Source organism: Aquarana catesbeiana, linkage group LG02, assembly GCF_042186555.1.
Source record: "Aquarana catesbeiana isolate 2022-GZ linkage group LG02, ASM4218655v1, whole genome shotgun sequence".
Lineage (NCBI taxonomy): Eukaryota > Metazoa > Chordata > Amphibia > Anura > Ranidae > Aquarana > Aquarana catesbeiana.
The window spans coordinates 220,754,352-220,769,700 of NC_133325.1; the positions used below are offsets into that span (position 1 = coordinate 220,754,352).

The window sequence follows — 15,349 nt, forward strand, 5'->3', positions numbered from 1 at the left end:
GCGTGTCATGGACAGCTGAGGTATCAGGAAGTAGGATTGAACTGCTGTCCACACAGACGTTCCCCTCACCATTACCTGCTACCGGTTGATTTTTGCACAGGCAATTTACATTGTTTGAGTGTATTTGATTTCTAATACGTATATTTTGTAAGGGGATAATTGGGGTTCATTGAATGCTTCAACAGTATTATGCTATGTGGCCCATCTGTTTTTTCACATGGATCCTTGCATGATACAGCTATAAGTCTGGTGGGAGTTCTTTCAGAGCGGTGGATGGTCAGTGATAAGATCTAAGGTGCATTATTTCTGCATATGTGGTGAGTGCATCCCCAAATGGGAGATCATCTCACGTGGTGAAGTGTTTGGTGGAATGTGTTTTCTTCACGATCAAAATTACCTTATGGCACTACTGAACTGCATCGCAATATTCCATATATGAACAGTATTATATTGAAGCTTGCCATCTTTAAATACATGACAAGAGCGCAATATTTTAAAGGACTCTGTCACTTAGAGTGTTTTTTAATATTGTTTTTTTAAGTGTTTTTTTATATTTTTTTGAGCGGCTGCTGTTATTGTGATTTTATAATTAAGGTTATATTTTCATTTCATTTTTATATTCTGACATTTTTACTACACAGTAACCTCAATTGTTATATCCAGGGCGCTGAGCAGTGCTTTTTTTTTAGGCGGGCCATACAAAGCATTTTTTTATATAAAGATAATGTTACGCAGAGTAAATTGATACCTAACATGTCACGCTTCAAAATTGCGCCCGCTCGTGGAATGGTGACAAATTTTTACCCTTAAAAATCTCTGTAGGCGACGTTTAAAAAATTCATGTTTTGAGTTACAGAGGAGGTCTAGGGCTAGAATTATTGCTCTCGCTCTACCGATCGCAGCGATACCTCACATGTGTGCTTTGAACACCGTTTTTATATGTGGACGCTACTCGCGTATGTGTTCGCTTTTGCACGCGAGCTTTGCAGGACGGGGCGTGTTTAAATTTTTTTTTCTTATTTATTTTACCTTTTTAGTTTTTATTTTTACACTGTTCTTTAAAAAAAAAAAAGTGTCACTTTTATTCCTATTACAAGGAATGTTAAACATCCCTTGTAATAGAAAAAAAAGCATGACAGGACCTCTTAAATATGAGATCTAGGGTCAAAAAGACCTCAGATCTCATGTTTACACTAAAATGCAATAAAAAAAAAAAAAAGTCTTTAAAAAAAAAAAAAAAAAAAAGGCCCTTTAAGAGCTATGGGCGAAAGTGACATTTTGACGTCGCTTCCGCCCTGCGATGGTATGGAGAGGGCCATCTTCCCCTCACTCGTCTTTATACCTAGCACCAAGAAGGATCTGATCTCCTCCGCTGCAACTGACGGCTCCGGTAAGCAGCGGAGGGCACCGGAGCGCGGTGGGAGGGTCCCCTCTCCCGCTGCCGATTAAAAGTGATCTTGCGGCGAATCTGCCACAGAGAGCACTACTACCTGAAACCAGACCGCCGGCCGAAGGAGAGGATACCAGGGTTATGGCAGCTAGCTGCTGCCATAACAACGATATTCCTCTTCAAGGTTAGGACGTATATCGGCGGTCCGGAGGGGGTTAACCACTTTTGGACCGCCCTCTGTGGATATATACATCGCTACTTTGATTTTAAATACCATTGTTATGGTAGCAGATAGCTGCCATAACCCTGGTATTTTTATTCACGGCGGGCGGTCCGCTTTAAGATAAAAGTGGTCTTCGCTGTGGATAAGCTACAAGATCACTTTTATCGGTGAGGGGGGAGGTGCACCCCCCCTCCCGCCACATCCCGGTCATCTCCGCTGCTTACCAGAGCTGTCGGTAGAGGCGGCGATGATCCAATCCTTTTCCCTAATGGACAGGAAGTAAATGAGGTGAGGGAATGATGGCCCCCACTCGACTCTGTGCCATTGGATGACAGAAGCGACGTCAAATGTCACTTCTGCCCAATGGCCTTCAAGGGACAATTTTTTTTTATTGCCTTTAAGTGTATATGTAAGGTTTTGAGGTCTTTTTGACCCCAGATCTCACATTGAAGAGGTCCTGCCATGCTTTTTTTCTATTACAAGGGATGTTTAAATTGTAATAGGAATAATGCCCTGTACACATGGTCGGATTTTCCGACGGAAAATGTGCGATAGGACCCTGTTGTCGGAAATTCCGACCGTGTGTGGGCTCCATCACACAATTTTTATCGGATTTTCCGACGCACAACGTTTGAGAGCTTGCTATAAAATTTTCCGACAACAAAATCCATTGTCGGAAATTCGATTGTGTGTACACAAATCCGACGCACAAAGTGCCACACATGCTCAGAATGAATTAAAGCGGGGTTCCACCCAAATTTTGAACAATATCTGTATGTATTCTCTTTCTTGCCTAGATGCTTACATGCCGTTTAAAAAAATTTAAATCGCCGTAATTACCTTTTATTTTTCTATTCTTCTTTGCACTTCCTGGTTCTCCTCCCATGGGAGTAGGCGTGTTTCTAGCCTCTCCCAGACTCCTGGGAGCTAGTCTCAGGCTTCCCAGGATGCCACTGAGCATGTGCGGGAACGAGCGGCGAATGCTGGGAGCACAGCATTCACCACATCCAGGAAATAAATGATTGTGGGCTTCAAATGCACACAATGAAGATGTAAACCGCCTGCAGTGAATAATATAAGTTATTCTTTCCGACGAAATCTGACACAGGCGGACATATTACACACAATATGTGAGTATGTAATGCTGAGAAGAAAAGTTTGTGAATGAACTTAAAAAAAAAAACGATAGATAGGTGGACCCCCGCTTTAAGAGACGAAAGCTGTTGGCTACTGCCGCGTTTATAGTCCCGACGTACGTGTTTTACGTCACCGCGTTCAGAACGATTGGATTTTCCGACAACTTTGCGTGACCGTGTGTATGCAAGACAAGTTTGAGCCAACATCCGTCGTAAAAAATCCATGGATTTTGTTGTCGGAATATCCGATCAATGTCTGACCGTGTGTACAAGGCATGAAAGTGATGAATTTTTTTTTTTTTTTTTTTTTTAAAGGGACAGTAAAAATAAAAAGTAAACTAACTTAAAAAAAAAACTAAAAAAATTGAAAGCGCCCTGTCCCTCTATGCTCGTGCGCCGAAGCGAACGCATACGTAAGTCGCGCACGCATATGTTAATGGTGTTCAAACCACACATGTGAAAACGTCACCTTTGGAGATTTTTAAGAGTCAAAGTTTGTCACCATTCTACGAGCGGGCGCAATTTTGAAGCGTGACATGTCGGGTATCAATTTACTCGGCGTAAAATGATCTTTCACAATATAGAAACAAATTGGGCTAACTTTACTGTTTTCTTATTTTTTTAATTAAAAAAAGTCAATTTTTTCCCCCAAAAAATTGCGTTTGTAAGACCACTGCGCAAATATACTGTGTGACATAAAGTATTGCAACGACTGCCATTTTTTTTCTCTAGAGCGTCTGGAAAAAAAATATATAATATTTGGGGGTTCTAAGTAATTTTCTAGCAAAAAAAAAAAAAAATATTTTAACTTGTAAACACCAAGTGTAAAAAAAAAAGCTTGGTCCTCAAGCGGTTAAAGTTGTTCTAAAGGCACAAGGTTTTACCCTTAATGCATTCTATGCATGAAGGTGAAGAACCTTCTGTTTGCAGCAGCCCCCCTAATACTTACCTGAGCCCCTTCTCGATCCAGCGATGTCCATAAGAGACTTGCTTCTCCGGGGACATGCACTCCTGATTGGCTCCTGCTGCTGCCAAAAGCCTATCAGGGGATGGATGGGACGAGGCCGACCCGTGGCGCCGTGTGTAAACGGACACAGAGAGCCGTGGGTCGGGAGCGCGCCTGCTTGGGTGCTCTCAGAGCAAGCTGCTTGCTCTGGGGGCACCCAGCAGGAGGGAGGAGCCAGGAGCGCCGGCGTGGGGTCCGAGAAGAGGAGCATTTGGGCTGCTCTGTTCAAAACCACTGTAAAACATGTTTGTTATTTAAAAAAAGAAAACAAAAAACAAGGCTTTAATATCATTTTAATCCCTTGTCCTTCAGTTTAGGGCCCTTTTACACTGATGTGCTTTTCATGCTTTCGCATTGACTTACAATGCAAGGTTTCTTTTTGGTGTGCTTTTGGGAAGCTGCACCAAATATGCAGCATGCGTGACTTTTTTAAAGCACAGTGCACCTGCAGTGTGAACAGTTACATAGGATTTAATGGGGAATACTTTTCATGTGCTTGTAGCCCTGGAAAAGCACTTTGTTTCATCATCAGTGACGACTCAATGGCTAAAGAGAATTGCCACGTTACCCTGAAGAGTTGCCAGCAGAAATGGCATCCATTGTGGGGACACAGTGATGAACTCCGCCCAAATGTCTGCGTCATTCATTCATTCACAGCATCCTATGAATTAATTAGCTACAACTACCATCAGCCATTGCGGCTGACAGCTTGTAGTTCTCAATGAACTGCGAACGCGCTGGTGAGCGTCTTCGTAGTTCATTGATTTTTCCTGCTGGTACGAGGTACAGGCAGACACTTATCTTGAGAGTCTACAGGAGCTCTGCATTGCACCCATAATCTGTTGAGCTCTTCGGGCTCTCTAGAAAATAAATAATAAATGCACATTATGTACCTGAAAAAAATAGGCATTTATTATTTTTTATGAAATAGTGAACTTATCCTTTTAATAAAATAGGATCCACCTGTGTGCTCCCCACTTAGGTTTTAATCATTGGAACCTAATTTGGAATATCTAAATGTTGGTTTGTGGCTATACATTGGTGGTAAATTTTGGGTTGTACTGACTTTTTGTTTTTTCCGTGTGACATATCTGCATTTTCGTTAACTTACATTAGAGCTGCACGATTAATGGTTAAAGAATCGGGATCACGATTCAACCCCCCTCGCGATCTTAACACAGCATTTCCTCGATTCAATGCAGAGAGTTCTCTGCCCAAGCCGACAGCTGTCAAAAGAAAAACAGGTAGCCTGCCAAGTAGGGATGAGCCGAACACCCCCCGGTTCGGTCCGCACCAGAACCTGCGAACGGACCGAAAGTTCGCACGAACGTTAGAACCCCATTGACGTCTATGGGACTCGAACGTTCGAAATCAAAAGTGCTCATTTTAAAAACTAATTTGCATGGTATTGTCCTAAAAAGGGTTTAGGGACCCGGGTCCTACCCCAGGGGACATGTATCAATGCAAAAAAAACTTTTAAAAACGCCTGTTTTTTCGGGAGCAGTGATTTTAATGATGCTTAAAGTAAAAAAAAAAAAAAAGTGAAATATTCCTTTAAATATCGTACCTGAGGGGTGTCTATAGTATGCCTGTAAAGTGACGCATGTTTCCCATGTTTAGAACAGTCCCTGCACCAAATGTCATTTTTAAAGGAAAAAATCTCATTTAAAACTTCTTGCGGGTTTAATGTAATGTCGGGTCCTGGCAATATGGATGAAAATCAGTGAGACAAACGGCATGGGTACCCCCCAGTCCATTACCAGGCCCTTTGGGTCTTGTATGGATATTAAGGGGAACCCCACACCCAAATTAAAATAAGGAAAGGTGTGGGGCCACCAGGCCCTATATACTCTGAACAGCAGTATACAGGCGGTGCAAACAAGACAGGGACTGTAGGTTTGTTGTTAAGTAGAATCTCTTTGTAATTTTGAACGGGTACATTTTTAACATGTTTAGCTCCAGCCAAAAAATCTTTTTTAAGCTTTTTGGAAAACATAGGGAAGGGTTATCACCCCTGTGACATTTGTTTTGCTGTCTTTCCTCCTCTTCAGAAGATTTCACCTCACTTTTTGTCCCAATGGATTGGAAAGCATCAGTGGAAAGGAGAAATGTTTTTCCCATATTAACTCTTACAGGAGAGAATTTCCCTTCCTAGGGGTAGATTTCATCTCACTTCCTGTTGTCTCCTTCCGTTTGCAAGTAGGAGTCGTTTGTAAGTTAGTTGTTTGAAAGTAGGGTCCTGCCCTATATACTCAGCAGAAATTTGGGCCTTAGGTGTTGCTGTGGCCACAACACTGTAAGCCCTCACAGGGCCCTGCTGTGAAATATTAGATCAAGAATTGTAATTACATGCCCCTGTTGAACAGGAGCTGAAAAATTAGGCCTTAGGCACTGGTGCTGGTGCCACAACACTGCAACCCCTCACAGACACTCTAGTTGGAACGCAGGAACGAGCCCTGCTGCAAAGTATTGCATCAAAAATTGTAATTACACGCCCCTGTTAAACAGGGGCAGAAAAAATGGGCCTTAGGCACTGGTGTTGGTGCCACAACACTGCAACCCCTCACAGACACTCTAGTTGGAATGCAGGAACGAGCCCTGCTGCAAAGTATTACATCAAAAATTGTAATTACACGCCCCTGTTAAACAGGGGCTGAAAAATTGTGCCTTAGGCACTGGTGGTGGCGCCCAGAACCAAAAATGTTCTTACAAGCTATCAGCGTGACGATTGAGGAGGAAGAGGATAATTACTCAGGGATAGTCACTCAGCATCAGCATAGGCAGTCTTTGAAGGGATCTGAGATTTCAAAAAAAATTATTCAGTTACATCAGCATCAGGTGCTTGGTAGCTGGTGGTGATCCAAGACTGATTCATTTTTATGAAGGTCAGTCGATCGACCGAGTCAGTGGACAGACGCACCCTGTGATCGGTTACCACGCCTCCAGCAGCACTGAATGTGCGTTCCGAAAGAACGCTGGATGCAGGACAGGCCAGTAGCTCAATTGGATACTGTGCAAGCTCTGGCCAGTGATCCATCCTGAAGACCCAGTAACCCAGAGGATTTTCGGTGGGAAAGGTGTCCAAGTCAGATCTTGCCCCTAGGTATTCCTACATCATGTAAAACAGACGCTGGCGATGGTTGCTGGAACCGATCATACCTTGGGGCTGCGGACCAAAAAATTGTCTGAACGCATCGGTCAGACGGCCACCTTCTCCACCGCTCCTTCTTTGACTGACCGAAGCCTCAGCAACACGTTGTCCAGAAACAGGAGTTTGTAACCTCCCAGTCTCTGGGAACGCGTTGCACAGACCTTTCTGCAAGGCCTCCCGAAGATGTTTCATCCTCTGCTCCCTCTGCGATGGCAAGATAAGGTCCGCAACCTTACCCTTGTAACGTGGATCAAGGAGGGTTGCCAGCCAGTATTGGTCCTTCTCCTTGATACCACGAATACGAGGATCCTTACGCAGGCTTTGCAGGATCAGGGAGGCCATGCAGCGTAGGTTTGCTGAGGCATTCGGTCCGGAGTCCTCTGGGTCACTAAGGACGACATGGTCCGCAGCCACCTCCCAGCCACGTACAAGTCCATGTGTTTCTTGGGACTGATCCCTTAAAGACTGCTGCTGATACTGAGTGCCAGGCTCCACCTCCATACTGACACAATCTTCCTCCTCCTCCTCCTCCTCCTCCTCCTCCTCCTCTTCCTGTGTGATCGGCGGGCACGCAGGAACACTGTCTGGATAAAGGGGGCCTTGAGAGCTAAGGAAGTCCTCCTCTTCCTGCCTCTGTTCTGCCTCAAGTGCCCTGTCCATTATTCCACGCAGCGTGTGCTCCAACAGGTGGACAAGGGGGACAGTGTCACTGATGCATGCACTGTCACTGCTCACCATCCTCGTGGCCTCCTGAAATGGTGACAGGACAGTGCATGCATCCCTGATCATGGCCCACTGGCATGGGGAAAAAAAACCAAGCTCCCCTGACCCTGTCCTGGTGCCATAGTCGCACAGGTACTCATTGATGGCTCTCTGCTGCGTGTGCAGCCGCTGCAGCATGGCCAACGTTGAGTTCCACCTGGTGGGCATGTCACAGATTAGGCGGTTCTTGGGCAGGTTAAACTCCTTTTGGAGGTCCATCAGCCGAGCACTGGCATTATATGACCGGCTTAAATGCACACAGACTTTCCTGGCCTGCCTCAGGACATCCTGTAAGCCCGGGTACCTGCCCAAGAACCGCTGCACCACCAAGTTAAGGACGTGAGCCAAACAGGGCACATGGGTCATTTGTCCCTGTCGGAGGGCAGAGAGGAGGTTGGTGCCATTGTCGCAAACCACCATTCCTGCCTTAAGTTGGCGTACCGTCAACCACCTCTTAACCTGACAGAACCTCTGCCCCAGTGTGGCTCCTGTCCCCCAAGCACACCAGCTCAAGCACCGCATGGCATCTTTTGGCCTGCGTACTTGCGTAGCCCCTTGAACGACTACGGAGCACCGCTGATTCTGAGGAAGAGGCCATGGAGGAAGAAGAAGAGGAGGGGGTGGAGGAGAGAGGTGTGTCACAATCATTAGCATTTTGGAGGCGTGGTGGCGGAACAACCTCCAACACTACTGCACCTTGTCCTGCATCCTTCCCAGCTGCCAGCATAGTCACCCAATGCGCCGTGAAACTTAGGTAACGTCCCTATCCATGCCTGCTGGACCATGAGTCAGCGGTAATATGCACCTTACCGCTGACCGCCCTGTCCAGCGAGGCATGGACATTGCCTTCCACATGCTGGTAGAGAGCCGGAATCGCCTTCCGTGAGAAAAAGTGGCGTTTGGGTACCTGCCACTGAGGAACCGCACATTCCACAAACTCACGGAAGGGGGCAGAGTCTACCAACTGAAAAGGCAGCAGTTGAAGTGCTAGCAATTTTGCCAAGCTAGCATTCAACCGCTGGGCATGTGGATGGCTGGGAGCAAACTTCTTTCGGCGGTGCAGCAGCTGGGGCAGGGAAATTTGCCTGGTACAATCTGACGTCGGTGTACCAAAATCAGATTGCCCACAAGTACTTGGCTGTGACACACCTAATTCTACACCTTCATTCCTCTCAGTGCAGGTCTCAGAGAGGACTGAAGGTCTAGTGGGGTTGGAAATCTCAGCTGATGAGGAGCAAGGAGAGGTCCTCTTAGTTCTTTGGTGTGGGTCTTTTAGATACGCTTGCCAACGAACTGCATGGCAGGTCAACATATGTCTGGTCAAGCATGTGGTACCCAAGCGGGAGATGTTTTGGCCACGCGAGATACGCTTGAGACATATGTTGCAAATAGCAGCGGTGCGATCTGATGCACTCGTCTCAAAAAAGGCCCACACCAAAGAACTTTTTGAATAACGCGCAGAGACTGCAGCGCCCTGCACATGTGGAGCTTTGGGGTGTGATGCAGTCAATGTGCTGCCCTTAGGCTGGCCCCTGGAGGGCATCCTGCCTCGTTGGTGATGTGCCGCCTTCTCCTCCTCCTCCTCCTCCTCCTCTCTCCTATCAGGCACCCATGTTGAGTCAGTGACCTCATCATCCCTCCCTCCTCATCACTGGAGCAAACCTGGAAGTATGCTGCAGCAGGGGGAGCATGACTGCCAGATTGCTGTCCTTCTTGGGCACCCCCTCTGTCCGTGCTCATGTTACTGCCTTCATCGAGCTCAGTATCATCATCAGAGCCTTCCAAACGCTGGGCATCCTCCTGGAGCATGTACCCAACACTGTGGTCAAACAGTTCGAGGGACTCCTCAGGAGGACATGGAGGGGCTAGGGAAGGAGTCACTGATGACATTGAGCCGAGAGAAGAGGCCGCTGCTTTGCCAAAGTACCCTGGGCATGGGTGAGAGAGGATGAGGAGGATGAGGACGGCTTGGTCATCCACTCGACCAAGTCTTCCGCATGTTGCGGCTCAACATGGCCAGCTGCCGAAAAAAAGGCCAAGCGTGTCCCATGGCCACGTGCTGATGAGGATGCACCGTCTCCACGACCAGCACTAGACACAGAGCCTGCTTGCCCTCTCTTATTGGCTTGTGACTGTCTGCCTCTCCTTCTTTGCCTTCCAGACATACTAGTGGCCTGTAGCTGCACTAAGCTGGGATATATATATATATATATATATATATATATATATATATATATATGTACTGATACTGCAGCTAGCAAAATCAACTGCCTGCCTGTAGTATGAGAACACCACCAACCTTCTACAGGTAGCTTTAGCTGAACACTGTGAGGTGGACGCACCCCACTAACTTGTAGGTTTAGCTGAACACTGTGAGCAGGACGCACTGCACTAACTGTAAATAGTCTAGCTGCCTGACTGTGGTACTAATAGGATCAAAAGAACACCAGCAATTTTCTTCAGGTAGCTGTATTTACTGTAACAAGACAAGCCTGCCTGTCAGTAAGAAGATAACAGAAACGGATCTAGCTGAACACTGTGAGCAGGACGCACCCCACTAGCTTGTAGGTTTAGCTGAACACTATGAGGTGGACGCACCCCACTAACTTGTAGGTTTAGCTGAACACTGTGAGCAGGACGCACCCCCACTAACTTGTAGGTTTAGCAGAACACTGTGAGCAGGACGCACTGCACTAACTGTAAATAGTCTAGCTGCCTGACTGTGGCACTAATAGGATCAAAAGAACACCAGCAATTTTCTTCAGGTAGCTGTATTTACTGTAACAAGACAAGCCTGCCTGTCAGTAAGAAGATAACAGAAACGGATCTAGCTGAACACTGTGAGCAGGATGCACCCCACTAGCTTGTAGGTTTAGCTGAACACTGTGAGGTGGACGCACCCCACTAACTTGTAGGTTTAGCTGAACACTGTGAGCAGGACGCACCCCACTAACTTGTAGGTTTAGCAGAACACTGTGAGCAGGACGCACTGCACTAACTGTAAATAGTCTAGCTGCCTGACTTTGGTACTAATAGGATCAAAAGAACACAAGCAATTTTCTTCAGGTAGCTGTATTTACTGTAACAAGACAAGCCTGCCTGTCAGTAAGAAGATAACAGAAACGGATCTAGCTGAACACTGTGAGCAGGACGCACCCCACTAGCTTGTAGGTTTAGCTGAACACTGTGAGGTGGACGCACCCCACTAACTTGTAGGTTTAGCTGAACACTGTGAGCAGGACGCACCCTACTAACTTATAAGTTTAGCAGAACACTGTGAGCAGGACGCACTGCACTAACTGTAAATAGTCTAGCTGCCTGACTGTGGTACTAATAGGATCAAAAGAACACAAGCAATTTTCTTCAGGTAGCTGTATTTACTGTAACAAGACAAGCCTGCCTGTCAGTAAGAAGATAACAGAAACGGATCTAGCTGAACACTGAGCAGGACGCACCCCACTAACTTGTAGGTTTAGCAGAACACTGTGAGCAGGACGCTCTGCACTAAATGTAAATAGTCTAGCTGCCTGACTGTGGTACTAATAGGATCAAAAGAACACCAGTAATTTTCTTCAAAATACTGTAACAAGACAAGCCTGCCTGTCAGTAAGAAGAGAACAGACACGGATCTAGCTGAACACTGTGAGCAGGACGCACTGCACTAAATGTAAATAGTCTAGCTGCCTGACTGTGGTACTAATAGGATCAAAAGAACACCAGTAATTTTCTTCAAAATACTGTAACAAGACAAGCCTGCCTGTCAGTAAGAAGATAACAGGAACGGATCTAGCTGAACACTGTGAGCAGGACGCACTGCACTAAATGTAAATAGTCTAGAAGATAACAGGAACGGATCTAGCTAAACTGAATACAGTGTGTATATATATATATATATATATATATATATATATATGCAACACCTGGGATGCATATATATAGACAATACACTTTAAGTGCAGCTAACTGACTGACTGTCCTGCCTAATCTAGCTAACTCAAATGAAATGACACTGTCTCTCTCTCTCTCTCTCTCTATTTCTCAGCACACCGGAACACACTGCACAGGGCCGCCGTTTAGGCGGCCTTATATAGTGTGGGGCGTGTACTAAATCCCCTGAGCCATAATTGGACAAAGCCTCCTTGGCTTTGGCCAATTACGGCTCTCTGTTAAGGCGGCGCTGTGATTGGCCAAGCATGCGGGTCATAGTGCATGCTTGGCCAATCATCAGCAAGCAATGCATTGCGATGCCGCAGTGAATTATGGGCCGTGACGCGCCACACGAATTTGGCGCGAACGGCCCATATCGTTCTCAATTCGACGAACGTTTGAACAGCCGATGTTCGAGTCGAACATGGTTTCAACTCGAACACGAAGCTCATCCCTACTGCCAAGTTTATCACAACATCTCAGGTGAGATGAAGAGAAACATTGTAGCAGTTCGTTATTTTAGATCAAAGGAATGAACTTCTGTCTGTGGATGAGGGCAGTTTAACCACTTAAAGACTAAATCTTTATCGCTTCTCTGCCTTTTGGCTAAGATCAAGTGTAGTAAAGACTAAATCTTTTTCTGACATTTGTTTACAAGTTAAAATCCATATTTTTTGCTAGAAAATTACTTTGAACCCCCAAACATTATATAATATATATATATCTATATAGATATATATATATATATATATATATATATCTATATAGATATATAGATATCTATATATATAGATATATATATATATCTATATATATAGATATCTATATATCTATATTTAACAGAGACCCTAGAGAATAAAATTGCGATTGCCATGTTTTATGTCACACTGTATTTGTGCAGCTGTCTTTCAAACGCAATTTTTTGGAAAAAATACACTTTAATCTATTTTAAAAAACTAAACCGTAAAGTTAGCCAATTTTTTTTTTTTTGTATAATGTGAAAGATGATATTGTGCCTAGAGAATCATGATCTTTATTCTAAGCAAAAAAAAATCATGAATCTGATTTTAGCCAGAATCGTGCAGCTCTAACTTACATTATAAAAATGTATATGCCTTGTCAACTTTATTGAGTGTATTTATAAAAAAAAGAAAAAATTCATATTCATCCTGTGACACTGTGCATTTGTTCTGTGTAAATAGGGTCAAAAATAATAATTTAAGGGCTATTTTCTCTCCAGGTTGAAGGTTTTTATTCATACAGAGTAGTAGTAATTTGGAAAATACTGTATTATGGCTACTAGATATAGGTGGGTCATAGGGGGTCATAGGATTTTAAGGAATAAATACTACTGTATAAAGCAGGGGTGCTCAACCTGCGGCCCAAGATGGCTATGAATGTGGCCCCAGCACAAAATCGCAAACATACCTTCTTTTTGGAATTTTTCGTAAAAATACATTTACACGGACATATGCAGTGAAAGAAACATTAAACCGTGTCTCTTTACTGGACTTATGGTTTTATTATCCCAAAGAAAAATATCCTGCTCTTCACAATCATGCCTTATTCATGTCATCAGTTTTTGGCTGCACTTATATTTGCGAGCAACTATTTTCCAGGATGAAGCACACGAAGAGCAAACTTGGAACCAAAATATCTGATGAGCTCCTTGAGATATTATTAAAGAGGAAGTAAAGCCTCTGAAAAAAATACACCCTGCAAGACAAAGGCATAATGAGCTAGTATGCATAGCATACTAGCTCATTATGAATTACTTACCTGAGATCGAAGCCCCCGCATCGGCCCTTGTTCGCCTCCTCCGACGCCGCCATCTATCCCGGAGTGACTACCGGGTATTGCGGCTCCGGCGCTGTGACTGGCCGGAGCTGCGATGACATCACTCCCGCGCATGCGCGCTGGTGCCTGCCACTAACGGCATGATCACCGTTAGAAACGGCACGCTCAGTGCGCCTGCGCCCGATGTCTGCAACGCATGCACCATAGACATCAGTGCCGCTATTTCTGCGAATATCTCCTAAACCTTTTAGGTTTGGGAGATATTTCTTGCACCTACAGGTAAACCTTAATCTAGGCTTACCTGTATGTTAAAGTGGTTGTAATGGGTTTAAAACCACTTTAAGAATGGCTACTATATCCATCGAATCAGATATTGATGTGTTTATCAAAAACAGTGTCAAATATTGCACTCGTTTTATGTTGCCCTCTTACTTTTATGATAAAAAATATTACAAAAATCAATTTTTAATACCCAGATATGCACACTATCTCTATCAGTGATTTATTAACTTGTGATCGGCTTGCTATAAAGGAATGAGCCATGCAATATTCCTATTTTTATATTTGAAATGTTTGAGAAACATGTGATGCATAATATAATTAAAAAAAAATAATAAAAAAATGTTATTATTTAAAAAAAATTAAAAATACATCCCATGTAAATATCTAAGCCTTGGAGCTCTTGTGGTCCTAAGAGATCTATTAGAACATATCTTGGTTACTGCATTTTATGCATATGATGGAGTAAATGTGCCTATTTACATATGTTTATTGCAGATTTATTTATTTATTTTCATATTGAATTCTCTTTCTATGTGATGCACCCTCAAAGCAAAATGCTACTATATATATTTTTTTCAATTGTATTTTTCAGACAGATCTTAGAACTATTGGAAAGAAATTTCTCCCTGGCGACATCAATGGAGGAAAAGTAGAGAAGGTAACGAGGGCCGGAGCTTTTTGTCAGTTACTTGTTTTCATTTTCCCCTTGTCATGACTGTGCTTTACTTCTGGGGAACAGCATCTTCGTTTTTCATCTTTTTTTTTTTTTTTTTAATATTTTTTTATTTTCCTCCCTATAAAATCGAAATACTTTGTATGAGGTCATTCCTCCAGGGAGTTTATAAAACAGATTGTGTTAAAATTGCATGCCACTGCTTTTGACCTCTTCTGTGTCGTTTGTGTAGCAGCTTTCACTTGAACTGATTATGTTCTGCCTCCATCTCTTGTGTTTGTGCGTAGCTGATGGAAGATGCACACCAGTGTTTTATTAATGCTTCGGAGAGGTTTTAGTTTGTGAAGTAAATCAGACCTGACTGGCGGCGAGAGGTTTCAGCGTGTGCTGCAAGTTACCAGCTGTTTCTGTTTGTTTATTAGCCGGTGCTGCAGTGTTTGACTGGATTCGTGACAAGTGTAGCATCTTCTTTAATTAGCAGAGGGGCAGGAGGGACTACTGAAGCAGGCCGCACTTGGTATATGTACAGCCGTGTTTAAACCAAGTTTAATAATGAAACAGATGCCATTTTGTAACGCAGTTCTCTTTTAAGGTAGCTGAGCATCTTTCTCACTTTTCCATTTTATATGATTTTGTTTAATAGCCACCACGAGTTGGAGCTTTTAAAAGTCACACAGATATATTAAAACTGAGAATTTAATCACTGCAGTCTTCCCATGTAGCATATCTTTGTACTTTCCTGCTTAGTTAAATTCTCTCTTTTAGATTAGACACTTAAATCAACTTCTAGTGTAAAGTAAAACTAAAGCTTTAACCCCCCCCCCCCCTTTTTTGTGCTAAGTCTTTCTAATGGCAAAAAGTCATGTTAAAGTTCATAACAGAGACAATCTTACTTTTTCATATGTGTTCTCTCCACATGCTGCATTTTTCAGTACTGGTTTTGGATGACAATGATGGCAATTTTGTAAGACATCATACTTTAGAAGCAATTGACTGCACTTA

The 15,349-nt window shown here is 43.8% G+C and overlaps 1 protein-coding gene and 1 pseudogene across 1 annotated transcript in view; both read left to right on the top strand.

The window, feature by feature from the left end:
* Positions 1 to 15,349, top strand: part of TDRD3 (tudor domain containing 3) — a 467,037-nt gene that overhangs the window by 173,118 nt on the left and 278,570 nt on the right. Inside the window, exon 3 of the mRNA XM_073614239.1 lies at positions 14,267 to 14,332. Coding sequence (XP_073470340.1) covers positions 14,267 to 14,332 — 66 coding nt within the window. The remainder of the gene's footprint in view (positions 1 to 14,266; positions 14,333 to 15,349) is intronic.
* LOC141130873 (U2 spliceosomal RNA) lies at positions 12,182 to 12,296 on the top strand (annotated as a pseudogene).